Here is a 20,922-nt window from a genome sequence, read left to right on the forward strand (position 1 = left end):
TTCCAAATGTTTTGAAAAGAAATTTATTTGAAAGTTGAACAAGTTAAGTCTGAGGAATTTCAAACACAGCCTTGAAGGCATCACATTAGTAGTGGTAGTAGTCAAATGCCAGAACCTTACCAGGAAGGTCGGGGCCTTTAAATGTTTGAATTCTTGTTCTTTATCATCTTTATTTGTTAACACTTGATGTTGGAAGTGAGTGCTGGTTTTAACATCCGTGTCTCGTCGTTGTCTTCCAGGGATGCCACGGTTCACCAGTCAGCCGTCGCCGACCGCCGTGCATCTCGGGAGCAACCAGGTGATGGCGTGTGAGGTCAACTCAGATCTGGTGCCCTTCACCAGGTGGGAGAAAGACCGCCTGCCGCTGGAGCTGAGCACCAGGCTGGTCCAGCTGCCCAGCGGAGCCCTGGTGATCAGCAACGCCACAGAGGCGGACGCCGGCCTCTACCGCTGCCTGGTGGAAAACGTGGGGTCGTCCAAGGCCAGCGACGAGGCCCAGCTCCAAATACTGCCAGGTAGTTTGAGGAAATAAAGGTTTTGATCAGACAGCGGGTGACATTTCGTCCAGTGAGGACAGAATGCTGCAGGAATGAGTCCTAAAACCTGGAAATGATACACGAAAGGTTAACGCGAGCCTAAAAGATTTTGTTCCACGACATAAAATATCACAGTAACTACTTGTAAGATGTACCGACACCGATGCTCATCACCGACTCTAACAGCTGCGTTCGCTGGCAATATGCCGAACTGTTGCCATTATTTTGATAACTAACAGTGTATTCATTTCACATTTTGTTTGACAAACTTAAGAAAGCAATGTTTAAGTGAAGCCGGATGTTGCCTTACACATAAAGGACATCTCTTCCACATAGTGAGACATACAGCTTATTGATTAAACGCTGATATCCGACGGGGTTGTGGTGTTCAGTCTTAAAAAAGGCGGTCGTCGGCTAAATGAGTCTATTAAACTTCATCCTGCCAACTAGTCCGCGTTCACAGCCTCGTTGTGTTTACTTGCGACCGTGGGGTAGTTTGTGTTTACGTTAGCGTTTTACTCCTGCCAATTATATTTACTTTTCAAAAACCATTAAAAGTGGTGTTGCATTCGTGAAAGATTTGTCTCGCTCAACAAAACATGCAAGTATCATAAACTTGTGTTGGCCGCGGAGCTTGTTTTGTGAAATAATCCGATGGAAGGATCTTATTGGCTTCTGGCCAGGGAACCAGCGCGATGCTGACATCCGGGTTGGCCTTTAAGAAATACTTCATCCCTGCAGCACTCTATGCAGATCACTGAGTTTAAGTAGGATTTTAATACAAAAACATACAACGCTCACTGCAATGATTTCAGGTTTGTGGGCCGCTATATGTGTCCATTGTTATCTAAGAGTGGAGTCGTTTTTTTTCCTGCTTGTCCTCACTAGACCCCTTAAATCAAAACATTTTCACACCCTTGATTGCAGTGCGATTATGTTGGCGCTTCTACTGTTGAACCACTTGTGCAGTAAATTGAAATTAAAATAGAGTTCAGTTTCTCATTTGATTAAAGCGGCGCATGGTGTCGTCTTTGGGCTACTCGCTAGCTTTAGCACGGAGACCGTTGAGAGAGGTGGTTGAGCGCCAAAAGGAGTAGTAGAACTCCCAGTGAGGTTATCAGTAATGCTGCAGTAACTCAGTCGTGGCTCAAAAGGGGGGCTGAATTCCATTGTGGCAGTGTCTCCCCCCCCCCTTCTCCATAAGTTTTATTTACTGAGTTGTTAAGCACCAGGCTCCTGGCAGCACAGAGAAGATATTAGAGGTCGTAAATCAGACTTCAACAAGACCCCAGTGGGGGTCTTTATCTCTGTGGCTCCTCCAAGGATGTGTGTTGGAGTGGCTAAAGGCTGGATGCATACGGGGGGGGGAGGGGGGGGGGGGGGGGAGCTCATGAAGCTGTGTGAGGAAATTTAAAGAAATGTTGTTTGGATGCAACCAGATGTTGAAGCGACAGAAATACATTCTTAGTTATTTGGTTTCTTTGAAGTGACTTGGGTGTTTTTGGTGGGGGGGGGTGATGTTGAGAGTTGGAAAATGATTTCTTGCATTTCTGTTTTTTGAATTAAAATCCTGGTTTAAGCTTTCTAGAATTCTGATGTAATGATTAGCTGATGGTGCTGAAGTCCTGAGTATGTGCTGCGGTCACACACACACACACACACACACACACACACACACACACACACACACATGCGACTCTCTGGTTATTCCAGGATGCTATTCAGCCAGTTAGTTGCAGCTGGAATTATATAGGATGGCTTTGAACTCTGAGAGCTCAGCTGTCTCGGACGTCAACGTGGACATTATTCACCTGACCGTTCACGGTGTGGGTGTCGGGAAAGGACTGCCCATCAGACATAAGTCCTTTTGAAGTTTTTAAGACAGATGACACCCGTTGTTGTAAAAGGTTGCTGCTCTGCTTCACTTACTCACCCCGGCCTTAACCTCAGCCTTAACCCTGACTCTTTTTTTTTTTTTTTTCTCTCCCGTCCAAGAAACTGGAGAAGAGAGGAAGCCGGAGTTCCTGGTGCAGCCGGTGTCGGTGACCAAGGCGGTGGGCGACGGCGTGCTGCTGCCCTGCCTGGTCACTGGTTTCCCTGCGCCGCACGTTCGTTGGATGTTTGGAGACAAGCTGCTGGAAGAAAGGTATGAATATGAACTCTGTCTGTAACTTTGACTCACCGCACCAGTTTGAGAAATTAAAATAGCCATAAGAGCCGTTTGTGCTCTTCATGTAGAAACCGATGCGCTATAACTTATTCAAACCAGCCCTTAAAAAAAAATCACCTTTACCCGCCAAAGTTGACAATAGTTGCTCTAAAGCCGGACACAAGACCTAATCCTGGCGCCGGCTTCCCAAGGTGTCGATGCTTTTCTGCCGCTGCTGGGGCGTGGTGGGGGCGGGGATACCTGGACGTGCCATGGAGCCCCTTATCAGCTGGGAGACGGGGCTGCGGGAGAGTTCACAAATTAAGAGCCAGGAGAAAGTGTCACAGCGCCTGTGCTCTCACTCCTCTGGCTCTCATTAGCTCAGTTCGCAGAGCAGCTCCAATCCCGCAGAGAGAATTACAATGGACACGGGAAGTTTGAGCCTCACCAATTACTGTAAGAAAGCACCTTGTTGGCCTAAACCCTGTGTACCGGTACTGCAGCGTAATAACTTTGCAACTTTTGTGGTTCAGCAAAAAAAGCTGAAATGGGGCTCATTCGTCTAAACCCAAGCCCAAAGTGGGCTTTTTCTACCTTCAGTGAAATTAATTGTAAGGTCATCAAGGCTCCAGTCTGGTGTGAGCTAGAATATCATTAGAGTCTCCAACCTTAAGGTCCAAGCACGTTGCCATATCTCAAGTTAAATGTCTTTAACACCTATGGAATCCTCTGAGAGTCTCTCTGACCTCCAAAGGGAGCTGGCTGGAAAGGCACTTATTAATCTACCTTGTATTAATTGCAAAACGCTGTCCAGCGTGCATACACGCCCCCCCCCCCAGTGTGCCTCCGCTTGTAATTAGCAAGCGTACCCTGAACAACCGGGGGAGTCTTGAAGTGGACGTCCACGCTCGAGCCTTCAGAGCAGAAACGGATTGTGTGGCGAATACATTCCGGAGACTGTCCGTTTGATTTTAATACGACATTGACAATTAAAAAGAGGAGCAGTGGAACTTGGTTTTTTCTCCTTGAGTCTCCCTCTCAGGCATTACATGAGCAATAGAAGAGCTGCTGTCAATTAAGAATCAGTGTGGCATACAGTCCGAGGGAGGGAGGGTGAGAGGGTGAGAGGGAGAGAGAGAGAGAGAGAGGAGAGAGAGAGAGAGAGAGAGAGAGAGAGGAGAGAGAGAGAGAGAGAGAGGGAGAGAAATCTGCAAAGAGTGTCTAATTGGTCTTTGGTGCGCGGCACAAACGGGGCCTTAAAAGTGGCGACGCCGGAGCTCTAGACATGAGATGAAAGTTTATAAAGATGTGTCAAAGCAACCATTTGAAGGCAGGGTGACTCACTGACAGCGGGGATTATCACGTTCAGCTTCTGCCGCTGGTGCCTCAACTCGGTCGCGCCTCTTGTTTTCTTCCTGTGTCTCTCTCTCTCTGTCTCAGTCTGCGTTCACAAAAAGCAGAGAGCCAGTTTTACTCCGAGCCACAGATAATGTAAGTGATTCAAAAGAAAGTGCAACACAAAATATGGTGTTTTTTAGACAATACAGATTCTTGGATGTCTAATTCTCCTCTGTAATTCTCCGCTCGTCGTTCTGCTGGCTGACTGACTGACTCCTCAGAAGTGCTTGAGAACACTTTTAAAGACAACGTGGAATCCTTCAAAAGTCTTTTTTCGAAATGTGCCACGGAAAGGATTTCTGTTAAAAGTTGGATTTCTGTCTTAAGTCTTTGAAGAGTCTCATTAGTACGTTTTTTAAAAAAAAAAAAATTTCATAACCTGCCAGAAGACAGACATGGCTGTTTCTTTTGTATCACCTGTCCATATCGCCATGTAGGACTTAAAGGCTGCTGTGAAACTCTTTGATGTGTGCGATGACGGATGGGGACAGAGCGGAAACCTGAAATGGAGATTTAGAACAGGTGGTTTTCTAACTCTCAGCTGTAGAGAATGTGATATCTCTTTGGTGAGTTACTCTTAAAAGAATACTACACAATGTGTTCGTCTTTGGAGACGGTCACCGTGTCAGATTAGTCAATCATCACAGTCATAAATTCTTGCCGTGACTTGGCAGACGCTTGTCAGACTGCATGTTGGACCCGGACCAATCGTAGCAAGCGGTCTCTACATACTTGTGTGCGTTTTGGAGAGGAAATGCTGGCAGGACTTCTCATTTTCCATCTGACACCACTAACAACAAGTTGTTTATGTATGTCAACATGCCTTTTATCAATGAAAGTGAACCTGGAACCGTTGACCGTCGCTCAACTGGGAAGGAGGACTCTTTTCACATCGAGTGTGTGAGTGTGTGTACAGCAACACGTGAAGCGAGCAGAGGGTGAAGGGTGAAGATGTCGTGATGCGTCAGTTGCCTTCCACTATGATGCGTTTATAGAGTGACCAAGTAGATTGTTGGTTGTCCTAACAGACCCTTTTACAGCCAACGTCATCTGTGCATGTTGGCGACAGAAGTAGCGTTTTTTTTTTTTTTTTTTTTTCTCCAGCCATCCACACGAGCCAACAAGCTTTAAACATTGAATTGCAACTATCACCAGCATCAAGATGTCTGCTTGGTGCATGTTTGGTTGTCAGAATTGATGTAAAATGAAAGCAAAGTCAGGTTCTACAGAAAAGAAGACGTTTCAACAGGTGTTTCAGTTCAACCAGTGACCGTATTAACTGGTCCCTTCCAGCCGAATGCGTCTGTGGTTGTTAGTAAGTTCTAGCTGCTGTGCTGTTGCAGTAGGTTCCTCCACTAAGTGCATGGATATATCTGGCCACTTAATATTAATGTCCTCTCCACACTCACTACTAGCACGCAGATCTGGGAAGTCAATTTATTTAGGTTGCATTCGGAATCTTTGCTGGTTAATGACATTGCTTTGCTTGACAAGCCTATTGCATGTACACATTTACGCACACAACTGTAAAATTGTCCATACCTGTTTTTAATATACGTAAATATAATTTTTCCCAGACATGTAGAGGATGCTACACAGACTATCCATTATGCTCTGTTGTGTGAAATTATTCAGCTGACGTATATATATATCCACTGCCATTGCCGTGTCAACTACACTGTATTCTGCTGTTAACGCGCCGTTTGTGTATCCACCAGATCCGGGGCCTCAAATTCATTTAGGCTCCCGAGCAAGTCCGTTGCCAAGGACGCCAAGCTCACCATTTATTCTGATTAGGCTCAGCAGCACCGTGACCGAATATGCAACTCCTTGAAGCTGTTCAGTCAACATGTTGAAAACGCGCTCTTAGCAAAAACGCGCCGCGTGTCGTCGACAGCAGGTCGACGGCGTCGGCGCCGGCCAAACGGGCCTTTCCGGTGTCATCGCACATGCCGGTCCTGATGACACTCATGAAAAGGGCAGTCATCTTTTGTTCTTGGGAGTATCACTCTATCACCTAATAGAATTCTCCAGCAGTCAATAAAGCGGATGAATTATGCATATCCGTTAGCAACGGGGAATTGACAGAGCATGTAAATCAACCCCCTTCCAAAGCCTCCAAGCCATCCGTCTCCTCTCTTCCTTGTCTTCTCGCCTTCATTTAAATGTGATTGTGTATATTGCATTTACTTGTGTATAGAGAGAGGGAAGCATGGTGTGGGGAAATTTGTTTGCAATTGGACTATTATTGGACTGCAGTGTAACCCTCTTTCCCATATGTCTCGCATACAAACACACACACACACACACACACACACACACACACGCACGCGTTACATTATTCGCTTGCTGTTTTCTGGGTGAGAGAAGAAAAGGAATACAAACACACACAACAGTGCATACAAATGCATAGTTACACGGCTGTCATTGGGACATTTTACAAAGGAAATTAAATTTTTGTCTTTTAACCCTATTGTCCATGCCACCATACATTACATTGTTCTACAATAAGAGATCAGAAATGTTGGTGTTGGAGGTTTAAATCCAAATCCTGCTCATTTTACCTCTTAGAAAACCTCAACCTTCATTTCATTATGAACTCCAAACAATAAAACCAATACAGGGTTTTTAGCTCCTCGTATCAAAACTTGCCTTTTCAAAAGTATTACTGTAATATGCAATGAAACAGCGAACTCACAACATGCATTTTTTTTTTGCCGTAGGCCTTCTAGATGAATTGTCTTGATGTGGAATTCAAACCACCGGCACTTTTAGAACTGTTTGAAGATTTTGAAAGCACCGGGGATGCAGCGGTGAAGAATTGGCTCTACCTCTCTGCAAAAGACAGCATGGCCGAGCTAATGCCTCTGCTCTTTAACCTCTCCCACGCTGACACTCCTTCAGATGCAATCATCCATAATTGTCTGTATGTCTGAGTGAAATCACAAAGTGACACTCAGAACCAGGGCTGCACTATCACGTTGTTCAAGGCTACATTCCTGCTAACTAACAGACATTTGCATTAAAATAGGACTTTAAATCCAGTATTTTATTGTACTACTCTGGACGGCAGCCGCTGCATTCGGGGAAGGTTTTTCGTAAGCTGAAGCTATTAGGGGCACACACAGCGGCATGGCATTTCCCCAAAAGTGAAGCCAAAACATCTAGATCGCTGTCTGGTGGTTGGTTGTTTATTTAGGCAGCGTAGTTTTCTGTGAGCCGAGCCGGTAATTCAAACGTCGCAGTCGATCGGTTATTTGACCGTGAGAATCCAAAACGGTGCTGGTGATTAATATTGGTTTAAGTTGTGCAGAACTTTAACCCGCTTTGTTCCCTCCACCCTTTTTAAGTGCAGTAACATTGTTAACACCCACACCATCCGCCGCTGTCATTGATCTTTTTAATTCCCACCTTTTGGGTTCCAGACCGACCTCGGGGCACACTGCACCATTCTGCTCCTGTCATGTTGTTTTCAAACCGAGCCACTGCAGTAAAAAAAAAAAAAAAAAAAGCACGGGTAGTGCAACCGAACCTTTCAGCCTGCCAGAGATGCAACCTATCAATGTTAATGGCCTATGAGTTTCACTTGCTCCTCTCCTCGGAGTGACTATTAGTGAGGTTAATGGCAAATGTCCGCCTCACGCTGAACTCTTTCTCATCCTGCAACAGCAGCAGTACTTAGTGGCGTTTCAGATGTCATTGGGAAGCGTAGACTCAGCTGACGAATACAACAGTTCCTCGCACCACAGAGTACAAAGACTTCTGTCTGAGGAGGCATATTGGAGGACCGTGGTTTCTTTTCATCTATATGTCTGAATGGGAGTACACTCCCCCGGCCCACTTCATCAGGTACGCCTTTAAAATCAAATGCGGTTCTGCACAGGTTCTTCCTTTTTAGCAAGCTTGACTTTTCCATAGAAACGTGTTTGTTGAAGGCGTTTGTTACTGAGGTGGTGTTGTACTGGACTGAATTATGTTGAAATGTGTTTCTAATATTTTAGTTTGTAAAACACCTCTTCATATAAAACAGTCCAGTACAACATCTCTGTCTACTACAACCTCAAAACTGAGCATTATTATTATTTCAAAGGTAAGATGTATGTCTTGTATTGGATCGCATCAGATTTTGCAGGTTGTTCCTTTAAAAAGAAAGAGTTAAGATCCATTGTGTGTATTAATAGAAACTCCTCTGCTCCACATGTTTCCCCTCTTTGAGAGAGGTTGGCATGTACAGCACTGCAGGTGTCCAGCATTCTTTCAGATACACAGGAGGCCCGTATGGTCAGATTTCTGCTTGTAAAACTTGTAAAATGAGAGACGGCAGCAGCAGAGAGGCTTTAAGGTAATGGAGAGGGTTTTTGCCAACATATGGGGCCGAGAAAAAACACGACAAGCAACATGGTTTTCTGGCAGTGGAGCACTGGAAGCCTCCTTTTAGGATGTCTCTCTGTCTCCAGCACACATCTCACACACAGACACACACACGCACACACACACAGACACAGACACACAGACACTGGCTCTCTTCAAAGCGCGTTTCCTGTCATAGCATCTATTGTTCTTCTTTGCATTCTTGTCATAATTTTACGTTTATTGTCATGTAGGAATTGAGGATAAGAGGATTACATTCGCCATTGGCTGAATCAACAGCTAGTTGTGTTTTTTGATCGCTTCCAAGAAAATCTCCTTATGCACATACTGTAATTTGGCTCCAGAAGCTGAAACTGCGCGGCACCATCCGTTCAAATAGAACTGACAATACGGGTCTCTATTCACAGACAGCCTGGACCTGCTCATTGTCTTTCACGGCATTAAAACAACTCACCTGCAGGCTTTGCCGTGGCTCCTCCCCAGACATTATGTGGATGTATGTCCTATTAAACCGCTTTATAATCCGAGGGAGTGCCTGAAGTGTGACGTGACGGGACACGCAGGGTTCACATGGCTGCAAGCGCCCCGCTGGCCCACCGGAGCCATCTAAAAGTATATAATGCGAGTTATGGGCTGCAGGCTTCATTGTAATATGCACCAATTAAACGATCGGTTTACTCTTGGGGTAAAAAAAAAAAAAAAAAAGAAGCAAATAAAGTCAGGTATGCAAGAGCTGTTTTTGTCTCGAGGGCATTGCCGCTTTCCATTACGAGCCAGAGGAAAACAAAAACGTTTTCATGGCTCAGTCACTTGAGAAGCCCCAGCCTCTGCTGTTGACGCCACGTTTTCCTCACCTTACTGTTAAAAACTCAATCATTTGATTTTACTATTCATTTGATTCTCATTTGTCTCTCACGTTCGTCTCCCCGTACTCTAAAGCATAATCCAAAACAGTTGTAGTTAAAGAACAGAGTGTTGTGTTTTGCGGGAAAAAAGTCCCTCCAATCACCTGTCGGCCCTCCTTGACTGTGAAATGAAAATCCCGCTGCTTTCTTCGCACCTTGAACATGTTTCAAATTCATGAAGCCGTTTTGGTCCAAAGGGGGAAGTTCAATTTGTGCACAAAGATGGTGGAGGGGTTCGTAGGCCTGGAGAGTAACGCGGGAAAGTGGAGGAGAGCAAAATGAACTTGTACTGAGAGAAAAATAGAGAGGAGAAAAGAAACGCCAAACAAAAGTGGGTTTAGAGATTGCCACTCCATAAATGACTAATTCATTTTTTATTTTTTTTTTGTTGTGACAATTGTGATTCTACCCGCCTCCCTTCTTGCGCTGCGGATAGCACGACCCCGCATCCAAACCCTGTCACAGCGCCGCTGATCGCCCTGTGACAGCATACCTCACTGCCCATTCTTCTTCAGTGATCTGCAGCTTCCCCTCGCCCAGGTGTGCCGACCTCGCCGCCACTCTGTGTTCCGGACGGCTGAGTCGCCACTCACACATACCAAATGTGCTCCTCGCCCCCCCCTCCCCCTCAAAGCCCTACTCTGAAGTCTCGGTGGCTGCCGCCGCCTTCGACAGCCAAAACGGCAGGACAGGGGACAGAGATTGTGTCGCGGACCCGCTTCATGTTGACAGGACATTGTCGACACCTTTTCTGCAGCAGTTCCACGCGAGAGAGGATCAGAGGGACGAGGATGTTGCTGGAACACAGCAGCGTTGCGTGACCTCCTTTGCACGGCGCTGTAGCAATGTGGAAAGTTGTAGCTGCTGGAAGAGGAATTAATAACAAAAAAGAAAACAAGGCCAATTAGCATCAATGCACCTTGTCTGCCTGACACACTCACCCTGCAGTCTTCACGTTGTGTGTGTGTGTGTGTGTGTGTGTGTGTGAGAGCGTCTGCTGTTTTGCAACAAGACAGAAGCGACAGTGGCATCGGGTGAGATAATTCAGCCGCTCTTTGTAGAGGAATACAGATAATGTGGTTTTAATTAGAGCCTCACTTAGTGGCATGTCTCACCAAGGACCTGCAAGCTAATGCACGAGATATCCTTCATATCCTCACAGCAGACGCCTTGTCTTCATTTAAACGGCCACAAATGCTCCCTCACAATAACGCAAAGGTGTCTTCAGCCCATTCAGCCCGAGCCAATTTACTCTGTCTCCCTCCCTCACCAGCTCTAAAAAAAAAAGTAACACATTCTTTGTTCCGCAGAGCACTTTAGCCGCTGCAGTGAGATTGACTTACTCTAAACAGAATGAGAGAGTGCCTGGTGCTTTGGTATGTGCTGTGTGTTCCTCTTTCAAGTACAAGAGAAAGCTGTCAAATGCCTTTTTATGGCGCACGTAGCACTAAAGGCCACGAGCGGTGAATAGTCGTCCTGGTGAGGCTAACTACAGGAATGCAGCGAACTCGGGGACGTCTTTCAGGGGACTTTCTCATTCAGCGGGGATTTGACGTTCGGAGCCTCTCAGCAGAATCCGCCATGCTCTCTCTCCTGTCCGCGGGGAAGCGGTGAATGTACAGAATGGCATTTTTGCATTTCCCATGGTTCTGTGTAATGTTCTGCCGTCTCAGGACCGAGAGGAAAAAGCAGCTGCCCACTTATGTTATGTTTTTTTCCCCCCCACCTTGAACATTCTGGGGCATTCTCTGTCAGACTTCCTGCAGAGTTTCTGCGATGGCTTTCTTTATCGTACGATCAATCTGCTGCCGTCAGAAACGGGCTGGTTTGCGGTTCGATAGTTCTTTTAGACTCGCGTCGTGATTTTAACTCCTGTTTCCCGTCGGTCCGATCGGGTCAACTTGGCACTTTTGACCTGCTCCTTGCCTGCAGGTCAAACAACAGGTTTGCTGTCATTTCTATAGAACGCGTGCTCCAACTCGAGTGCGGTAGAAATTGTCGACAACTTCAAGACGTCTCGACATCATCTGCCACACCAATATACATATTTCAACATTATTGTAGAGTGCAAGTTTTTTGCATTAAAGCAAGGGTAGGTAAGACATTTTAGAAACAATTTGTTGAAGCTCTTTTTACATCCCGACAGCAATCAATGAATCAAATGCTCTGACAAAAAAGAGGGAAAAGAAATGGCGTATGTGTCTTTTCGACAGAGTACTAACAATAGCCATGTTCATTGTTTACATTCATAATGATCATTTTGGGGGAGTGGCTTTGGAGGGAGGCCTGAAGGGCTATCAGTGTTGTCGACTTGGCAACTTTCTCGTTACATTTAGACTTTTGGAGCTAGTGCTGCGAGCTACTTACATTGGACATTTCACTGGAATGGTGGTTTCGGTTGGTTGCTTTTTAAAATGTTGCTCACTCTTGGTCGGTTCTCTAAAGTGGCTGACCCCAGCTTTAATGACTAAGTTAGCAGAGTAATCATTGTAGTTTCAAACCTGGATCATGTGTAAACAACGACTGATCGGGCATTGACCTTTCACAGCACGGTGCGTTCGTTTGATCTGCGTCAAACACAGGCCGTTGTGTGAGAGTGGCTTCAGGGCCACGTCGCTCGTCAGTGAGGAAAATGCACAAAAAACTCTACAAAAGCAGCGATCTCCTCCTAATCGCATTTAAATCTTCAGCACGTATCATTTTGCAATCCTGGCTTTGTCGTTTTTTTTTCACTCACTACGGTTTCCCCGTATGAGACGGTGAGCCTCTCTCACCTGAAAAGGAAGCGTCAGCTGACTGTTCTACTTTTATGTGACTGCGGTTCATGCTGAAGTTAATAGTCTATTTCATCTCTACAATTCAAGTGAAACAGTGATGTGGTTTCGGTGACAGCAGGTCGAGTGCCACTCGAATGCTCCACTCCAGCACAGACAGACAGGCAGATGGTCTCAAAGGCCAATGCTGCCAAATTTCAGTACTAGTCGTGGAGAGAGAGAGAGAGAGAGAGAGAGAGAGAGAGAGAGAGAGAGAGAGAGAGAGAGAGAGAGAGAGAGAGAGAGAGAGAGAGAGAGAGAGAGAGAGAGAGAGAGAGAGAGAGAGAGAGAGAGAGAGAGAGAGAGAGAGAGAGAGCTCGTGTGGAAGCTCTAGCTAATCAGCGGTTTGTTTAAAGCTAAATCAACCTGCAGCATAGGGTTGTTTTCCTCGGTGCACTCTTTACCTCTGCGTGTATCCTCTCTGCACACAGACCATAATGCACCGATCTTGCTTTCCTCAGTAGCATCTTTGTCGCTGTGGCCCTCTTTGAACGTTTATCTTCCTCAGCTGCTGCTGCTTCCCTCCCTGCGTCTCTGTGTCTTTCTTTCTGAATGCAGAGTTCTCTGTGAGCTATTGATTCCTGTGTTTCTTCGCTCTCAGCCTCCTCCTACTCCCATGCTCCAGTGGTTGTTGATTCAAGCCAGAGCTTTGGCCACAGACTGCTTTCCCCCCCCCTTGGGCCTATTGGGAAAATCAAAGTTAGGGCTTGTTTAAAATGGAAGGAGGGTCACTGGTTCAAAAGGAGGCCGTACAAATAGATCCGTTGTTATATTTTTGGATTGGGCGTGAATGGAAATTGGAATGATAAATATTTCCGATTGCTCAGTCTGAAATGCCTGATGCAGAGCGTGACCCTGATGTTGCTCTCGAATGCTTGTTCAGTCCTCCTCTCCTGCCACTGTGTGTGTGTGTGTGTGTGTGTGTGTGTGTGTGTTCATCTTTTTCCACATGAAAAGATGAATTTTCATAATAATTTAACTGAGGGACAAACAGACTGAAGAGCAAGTAAAATACTCGACACGTTACAGGGTTGTGAACCTTGAACAGCTCCGTCGGTACTGAACAGGAGTTCTTGCAGTCAGAATCTCGTCTCCTTCATTTGAGATCGCTGCGGTGTTGTTGTTCTGTAGATGCATATCGCCCCAGTTAATCAACAGCTGATGAAAGAGAACGAAAACATTTGTTAAGGCGATGTAACAGCGATAGTGACGCTGTACAAGCCACAGTACAATGTGACTTTGTACAGTACATGTACTCTTTACAAGTATTGTTTTATCTATATTAAGATTCTCAAGCTGTCCATAAGTCATGATTGTTAAGATGAATTGTAAATTGCCTTTTTTTCAGATCTATTTATGAATTCAGAGAGTTGGTAAACAGTGACAGATGTGGAGTCGTCTTCAGGCTAGTAGGTCGACATTGAGCTCCAGACAACCTTTACCACTCGGGTACCTGACTGAGCCGGACGGGAGCGTTCTTTATGGGAGTGGCCTGTAATGACTTTTTACATATTTCACAAGTCTGGTGACTAAAAGAGGCCTGAGGCTGACAGTGTTGCATGAGGCAAAGCCCTAAAGATCATATACTATTTATTAAAAAAGAAAGGAATCAGGAGGAAAGACTTGTTCACAGTAACATAACTCGTGTTTCTCCCTTTCTTCCGTCTCCAGCGAGGGTCGTGTGGAGCTGCTGGGAGGAGGCAGCGTCCAGATCTCCAATCTCACAGAGGAGGACGCCGGCATCTACACCTGCATGGCGGACAACACCAACGCAACCATCGAAGCCCAGGCCCAGCTCACCATACAAGGTACCCTCAAACAACCCGCGATGTCGGCACACAATCAGAACGGTGCCAGGAGCGCGGATCCAAATATTTGTGGGAATGAAATAAATTAGGGAACAAGGTGACTGTGCAGGCTGAGACCGGAGATTAGTGAGGAGCGGCGGCAAGTGATGCATTAGTTAGTTATGAGAGTGCGGTGGTGGAGAGCTGGAAATTTCATTTTGTCTGATCATGTTTGAGAATGAGCTTATTAAATGTCTTTAGGAGGCGCAACACAGGCCTGAAACAAGGCCCCTGACAATATAGTTCGAGATGAAATAAACAAGGTGCGTTTCTTTGCATGCAGACCATGTAGAGGCACACAGGCGGGTAACTCGGCCCTATTGAGATGCACTGCACACTATGAAAAATGATATGTTTTGGTAGATATAGAGGAAGCGTTGACAGTGAGTGATGTATTCAGCATAAGTAGGGATATGGAGTGTGTGTACCTGTTTATATCTGCGGTTTCACATAACTCTTCTTCGCACAGGAATAACAGAAAGATTTGAGCTGCACGTATTGCTGTCGGGTAAAAGACAAGAACTAGAATTAGAAGAGACTGAAAGAGTAGCTGGCAGCTTTTTTTTTTTTTTTTTCGATACCAGACAACATAGTGAGAAATCGCACATGTAGTTCACCTCTGCAACAGAAGCACCACATAGTGGCAAAGACTTCCATACTTCCCAAATACGTTACTTCAGACCTATCACAAATATTAAGTAACTAGTACGCAAAATCATCAGCCTGGCTTTTATGCTGTTTTTGTGTTTTCTCCATGTTACATTACTGCAGCAGGACACATTCTCCTGTTTATATACTGAAAATGTTTTCCAGTTTTTGGGCTGCAGGTAGAAAAGTGTTCATTCTGCATTTCATTCTATGTCAATTTGGTGAAGAAACCAGACTGCTGATTCTCCATTTATCACTTGAAAATTCAGTGTTGATGAGCAATTTAAATATTCTAGACATATTCATTTTAAAACATTTTTTTTTTTTTATCAGCTTTAATTATCACACTTTCACAAGCAACAGCTGCTATTTCCCAAGTGAATGCAGACTAATCTTCGCTTTCAAAGTCCTACTTTGAAAGTAAGAACCTAATTTATGCAAGGCTGGTCGAAAATAAACACACAAGCCCGGTCAGCACTTGGTGCCATGGTGTGTTTCTAAAACTGGTCTTTGACGGCATCTTCATTCCCAAAGCACAAAAACAACACTCACTGATGTAACCTAATTATTTCAGACACTGCATTCACCCCGTGCTTCACGCGGTGACAATAAGCGAGCCATGTGGAGCTTTAACAGGCATTATTTGTCTTCACGTGAGATGTGCTCGCCTCTACCCAAACTGTGAGTTAACAAATGCAAGTGGCGTTCATGGCACTTCGTGTCGGCGGCACATAGGGGCTGTCTCAAATTATGACTGCAGTATTGCAATGCAACGCTTTTGAAGCCAGTTGCAGGCGATGGCAAGCAACCGCAACAACCTCTATGGTCACATTCTTCTTTTTTGTATTCTTTGCTGAGCATCATTTCTGAGCTTAACGCTGCAGGTTTGATGTCCTTTTCTGGTGGTCAAGAGTTGAGAACGTTCAACTTTGGCTAAGATGTCCAGCCATCCAATCACATAGGAGGAGGGGCGGGACAGATACCACAAAGACCAACCGTCACATCCTGCATGTAGGCTACAAGTGCAGAGCGACGCTTAAAACTGAAACAATATGCCGAGTGATCCCAACAATAAAGCTGATATATAGCACTGAAATCAGGATAAATTAAGTAATTAGCAAAAAAATGAAATGTCAATAATCGCGCTGTTGAGCCACTTATTATCAACGCGGGGGAAATTACAGCGCTAGTGGTACAATAGTTATTAAAAACCACATCCCTTAACTCTAACAATGCAAAATAATGTACAGCTATATCAAAGTATTTATTGTCAGATAGCCACTAGATATTCCAATTAACTATAGAAATATATATACGAAGCACATAAATAACATCTATACATTAGAACATGCTGAGAAAAATCCTACCAATTCACATAAAACCCTCCATACACACTTTTTCGACACACCCACAGCAAATACGTTGTAATTACTGTTGTCAGACTTTGTGTTGGTGGGAAAAACACACACACACACACACACACACACACACGTCATGTGTGCTTGTATGCTTTTCCCAGGTGAAGCAAGTCAACAGGATTTGGTGTGAAATAACTTAAGAATGGGGGAAACACCCTGAGGCTCATTCCCCGCTTCATTGCATTTCACACGCGGCCACATCCTGCTATGACTCCATCTCTTTTCTTCCCCAAATCCCTTCATCTCTTCATCAGCCCTCCACCACACTTTCATCATTTCCCGTCGCTCACAGTCGACACTCGTAGACAGTAATGGAAAATCGGATCAGCTCACAGGCGGACATCTGACTTCACTCGTTTTAAGTCCGTCCCCCCGAAACCTTGCTGAAATCCCTCATGTCTCTGACCCGACCCCTTGCCGGCCTTCACCTCCAACGTGACGACATTGTAGAGGATCGACTGACCAGCGCTCTCTTGAAATATTATTGAAAGACATCCGTCACTGTAATGGGATAGAACTGTTTGATTAAATCCCACGCTGTAGACTCACAGGCCTAATTACATTGGCTTCATACAGATTCACTAAGACTCCAGATTGTGGCATTGATTTGCTCCCTTGACAACAGAAGTGACACTTGAAAGGTCAATTGATTCCCTCAAGGAGTGGTCGCGCTTGTAAGAGACCCCCCATACAAATCAGCGTGTGGTATGAATCCATACCAACATCAAAACAACTTTCCCTTTACGATTGACTGCCTCTAAAAACACCTCCGGGCCTCTTTTGCCGCAGTAACAAGGAGGAACTGTGTGTTTTACGGTTAGTGGCTTTTCATAAAGACCGGACAGTCTGTGCCGAGGAAGAGCTGCAGAGAGTCAGCCGGGGATTTGATGCGGTAAAACATTGTTAGGCTTTCGCCTGGAGATGGCTTGGGGGTTTGCGATGCAGCTGGTGCTCATCTGTGGAGGGGAGAGATGCATGGGGGGCCGCAGCAGGTGTGCGCACACACACACACACACACACACACACACACACACACACACACACACACACACACACACACACACAGCCATGCATACATAATGATGCTGCACAAGGTCAAATATGCACTTAGTCTATACACCTGTATGCATTCCCTCCACGTGCATGGTCTCCCCATTATTCACAGATTGAACCCGCCTCGGCAGCTCTTCAGTTAACTCCTCGTTTGCTACCCACCTAGAATATGTTTATGTTTAAGCGTTGGTAACTTGTGTCGTGTATATCATTAAAAAAAGAAAAGGGGAAAAAAAAGGAAAAACAAGACGACTGGCTGCTCTATGAGCTCAACCGTAGCTCAGAGATGTCAGGTGCTCTGCATAAACAGGAAGACATCCCAGGCACTCAAAAATGATAAGATCGAGTATCAACAAGTTTGAATTAATTATTAAAGAATTATTAAAAAGCCTTTATTGTAGTGGTTAAATCATTAAAAAAGGCAACATGCTTCGACCACTAAAGATATTCGTCTTCTTCCTGTTTATGATGCATTGAAGCTATAGATTCAAAGTGTACTAACAAATGTGATTACACAGATGTTTCTGAAAATGATGAGTCACGGTACGATATGTAAATCAGTAAAGTATTATCTCAAAGAATCCGATTAGTATTAGTTGTAATACTCTCTTAACTGTGAGAGGTGAAACAGTCTCCCATCATTTAGCGAGGCATTAACGCGTCAGGAGTATCGGTTTCAAAGTGCCTCAGCAGTGAACCGCACTGATCAGAACCTTCTACCGCTTATTACAGCCGGGCTGAAAAAGGCCTGCGCAGAAAAGTGTGGCTCTCTCTCTCTCTCGAGCAGCTGAGGCAGAGCGTGGCAGCAGAATGCGGAAGATGCTCGAGTGACCATGCTCCCTCCAATCAAAACGGCCAAATGTTCTGCTGCAAAGCTTACACGGACCAAACAACTCGACAAACATGAATACCTCTTTGCAATGTGAAATGACGTACAAACAGGAGAGGAGATAATGTCAGCGGCTGCCAAAATAGGTATCCAAGAGCAACGTGTCTTTTTTTAAAATTAAATATATTCAAAGTGCCAGTAAGATGAAGAGGATTAGAGCCTCTAAATGGGTAGACACAAACACAATCTGGCATTCTGGTGAAGCTAAACTTTTCTCAACTACAGTAGAACTCCAGTTTTTTTGTTTTTTTAAGAATGTCAGATTCCAACCAAGAACATTTAAATCATCCTTCCTTTTATGTCACATCTAGGATTGCATGATTACTGTATGCGTGTCTGTGTGTGTTCTGTTCACTGTGACTCTGCTGTGACGCCTCACCCTCCATTAGAGCTGGCAGGAGGATAAATGAGGCCAGAGGAGGCAGCAGCTTTTGATTATGGTCTTGCGTGACAGGGGCACCACCCAGACCTGGTCTCTGTATGTGTGTGTGTGTGTGTGTGTGTGTGTGTGTGTGTGTGTGTGTGTGTGTGTGTGTGTGTGTGTGTGTGTGTGTGTGTGTGTGTGTGTGTGTTTTTTGCAGGACCAAAATAGTCTCTCCACAAACATGTATGTTTCCCGTTTTATGGGGCTCCGAGTCGGTGGCTCTCATCTATCAGGGCCTCATGCTATCATGTCATCAACTTAATTGTTCTTTCCATGCAGGAAATCCCTGCCCCCTGTAAAAGTTTCATCTCTTTCCTATATGGGCTGAGGATTTACAACCACAGACAGGAGGAGTGCTTTTGCCTTGTTATAGAAATGGCCCAAAATAGACAGAAACATAAAAAAAACTACTAAAACAACTAAAAACAAGATATGGTGAATTTCAGCTCGCAGTTCCAACTTCTTCTTTACTCCTTTGTAGCAAGAGAAGAGTAACTCATTGAGTTTATATCACATCTACATACCAGCTCGCATCGTTCCACCGGTAAAATAAGAACCACGTGACTGTAACTTCAGAGCGCGTGTGGCGTCTATTAACATATCAGTTGAAAAAGCGGTAGAGAGGGTTTTTTTTTTTTTTCTCTGAACTCTGCTCAAAGCTTATTTCCCAGTTCGTGACAGGAATAGTTGTTTTAAATGACGCGTGGAAGAATTAGACATCTGATGTAGATCTGGTGGGTATTTTGGTCTGTTTCTAGTTTGGCACGCCATCTTCCTGCCCCCCTGCAGTGTCGCAGAGCAGTGACGTTCTGGCCGAAATATAAAGAAACTTTCCATCTAGCTATTTTAATGCCGCTAACCGGATGAGGAGCAACACCCAGAGGCTCACACACCTTTTCCCTTTTTTCATAAAGGGTGTTATATCTCAACCAGTGGGGTGAGACGTGTGTGGAGGTGTCTGTCTGATTCCCGTCCTCGCCCTCTCTTGTGTCGCCATTCATCTGCTGTTTATTTCACGCGAGTCTGAGGCCGTGGTGACACTTAATAATAACTTTACATTAAAATCATCATATATAAAAGCTATACACTAAAAAAAAAAAACATAAAACACACAATAATGGTCACACATTAAAAGCAGTTTTGAAAAGGTGGGTTTTGATTTGGGATTTGAAAATGAGTAAGGTGCAAAAGTAGATTAACAAAACAAAACAAAAAAACAAGATCTAACTTGTGTTTTAACTCTGGACCCTGAGTCTGAAATAAAGTCTATCGATCTATCTAGTATCTTTTCAATGCGACTTTTTGTGATTTCATGCACTAAATCAGTGGATAAACACATTTCACTTCCTATAACTTCTTCACAATAAAAGTCTCCCATAATTGTAGCTGCTTACGCTTCCTCCCTGCAGTGTAAGTTGACTTAGAAGATTAGCCGCTAACAAAGCTTTGCTAATCAGTGATAAACACATTTTCCTATAAATGCTTCAGGAAAAAAAAGACCCAAAAGCTTTTATTTTGAAGCAGAAAAATGAGGATGTGTTGGGTTTCCATCAGCAGTAACTTCCCACGACTCGGACTGTGCTCCAGCCTCGGTTGTCCTCCTCTCTTCCCCTTTGCTCTCGCTCGGGAGACGAACTCCCGTGTAGGGAGGGGAAGATGACGCGATGGCGTCTGATCGGATGCCAACGTGAGCGATATCCGATCCCGCAGCGTTCAGACTTGACAGTTACTGTATCCTGGCACGACTGGATGGCTAAAGTCGTATTGAAAAGACAAGTGTAACCACGGCTTAAGCGCTTGGTTCCGCCAGAGCCGTTGTGTTAGTCTGTCCCGTGTTGCTTCATCTGCTGTTGGAAACCCGGTCCAGCCCGGCCCATCTCACCGGGACTGTAAAGCTCATTCATTGAGTCATTCATCGCCTCGTTGCTGGTTTGGTGTCAGGAAGGCTTTGATTCTGGTAATGGGTTGAAACACTTTTGTGGCTCTTGAAGACGCCCGGTATTACAGTGATTGTTCCTAATCTTTCGGGAAATGTTACATCAGTGTGTTGTTCTTTAAGTGAAAGTATTTAAATCCTGAACTGTTCCTGCATCTGTATTCAAGACGAACAAAGCTGCTTCTTCTCTGCTGAAGTTAACTCACTAAAAACTTCTCATATTTAAGACTTCAAATCTAAATAAGATAGATTAACCAGATTGCCACGTACCCTTATAATAACTGACATGAATGGCACTTTTTAAAGTAAAACATACAGCATGCAATACAAGTGAATGGTCAAATTCTTTTTTTTCCCCATGTTTTCAGTACACTTCCAGTAGAAGGTTGAGTTGTTATATTCTGTTTTGGAGCTGTAGTCCACTGAGAATTGATCTGAAGTGAAGGCACTGTGCAGAGGAAGCACCATGAACCTCTCTGTGTGCCGTAACCAAACCATCAAGAGAGCTTTGTTTCAGCATTTCACGGACTATCTC

At 44.8% G+C, this 20,922-nt stretch overlaps 1 protein-coding gene across 1 annotated transcript in view; it reads left to right on the forward strand.

Annotated features, from left to right (window-relative positions):
* The first annotated feature begins 105 nt into the window (after positions 1-105).
* The window catches only part of neo1a (neogenin 1a), a 73,728-nt gene continuing 52,911 nt past the window's right edge, over positions 106-20,922 (forward strand). Inside the window, exons 1-4 of the mRNA XM_068730297.1 lie at positions 106-127; positions 240-515; positions 2,532-2,682; positions 13,844-13,980. Coding sequence (XP_068586398.1) covers positions 106-127; positions 240-515; positions 2,532-2,682; positions 13,844-13,980 — 586 coding nt within the window. The remainder of the gene's footprint in view (positions 128-239; positions 516-2,531; positions 2,683-13,843; positions 13,981-20,922) is intronic.

The sequence above is a fragment of the Cebidichthys violaceus genome, unplaced genomic scaffold, assembly GCF_023349555.1.
Source record: "Cebidichthys violaceus isolate CVI_PGR_0920_01 unplaced genomic scaffold, fCebVio1.0.p SCAF_5, whole genome shotgun sequence".
In the NCBI taxonomy this organism is placed as follows: domain Eukaryota; kingdom Metazoa; phylum Chordata; class Actinopteri; order Perciformes; family Stichaeidae; genus Cebidichthys; species Cebidichthys violaceus.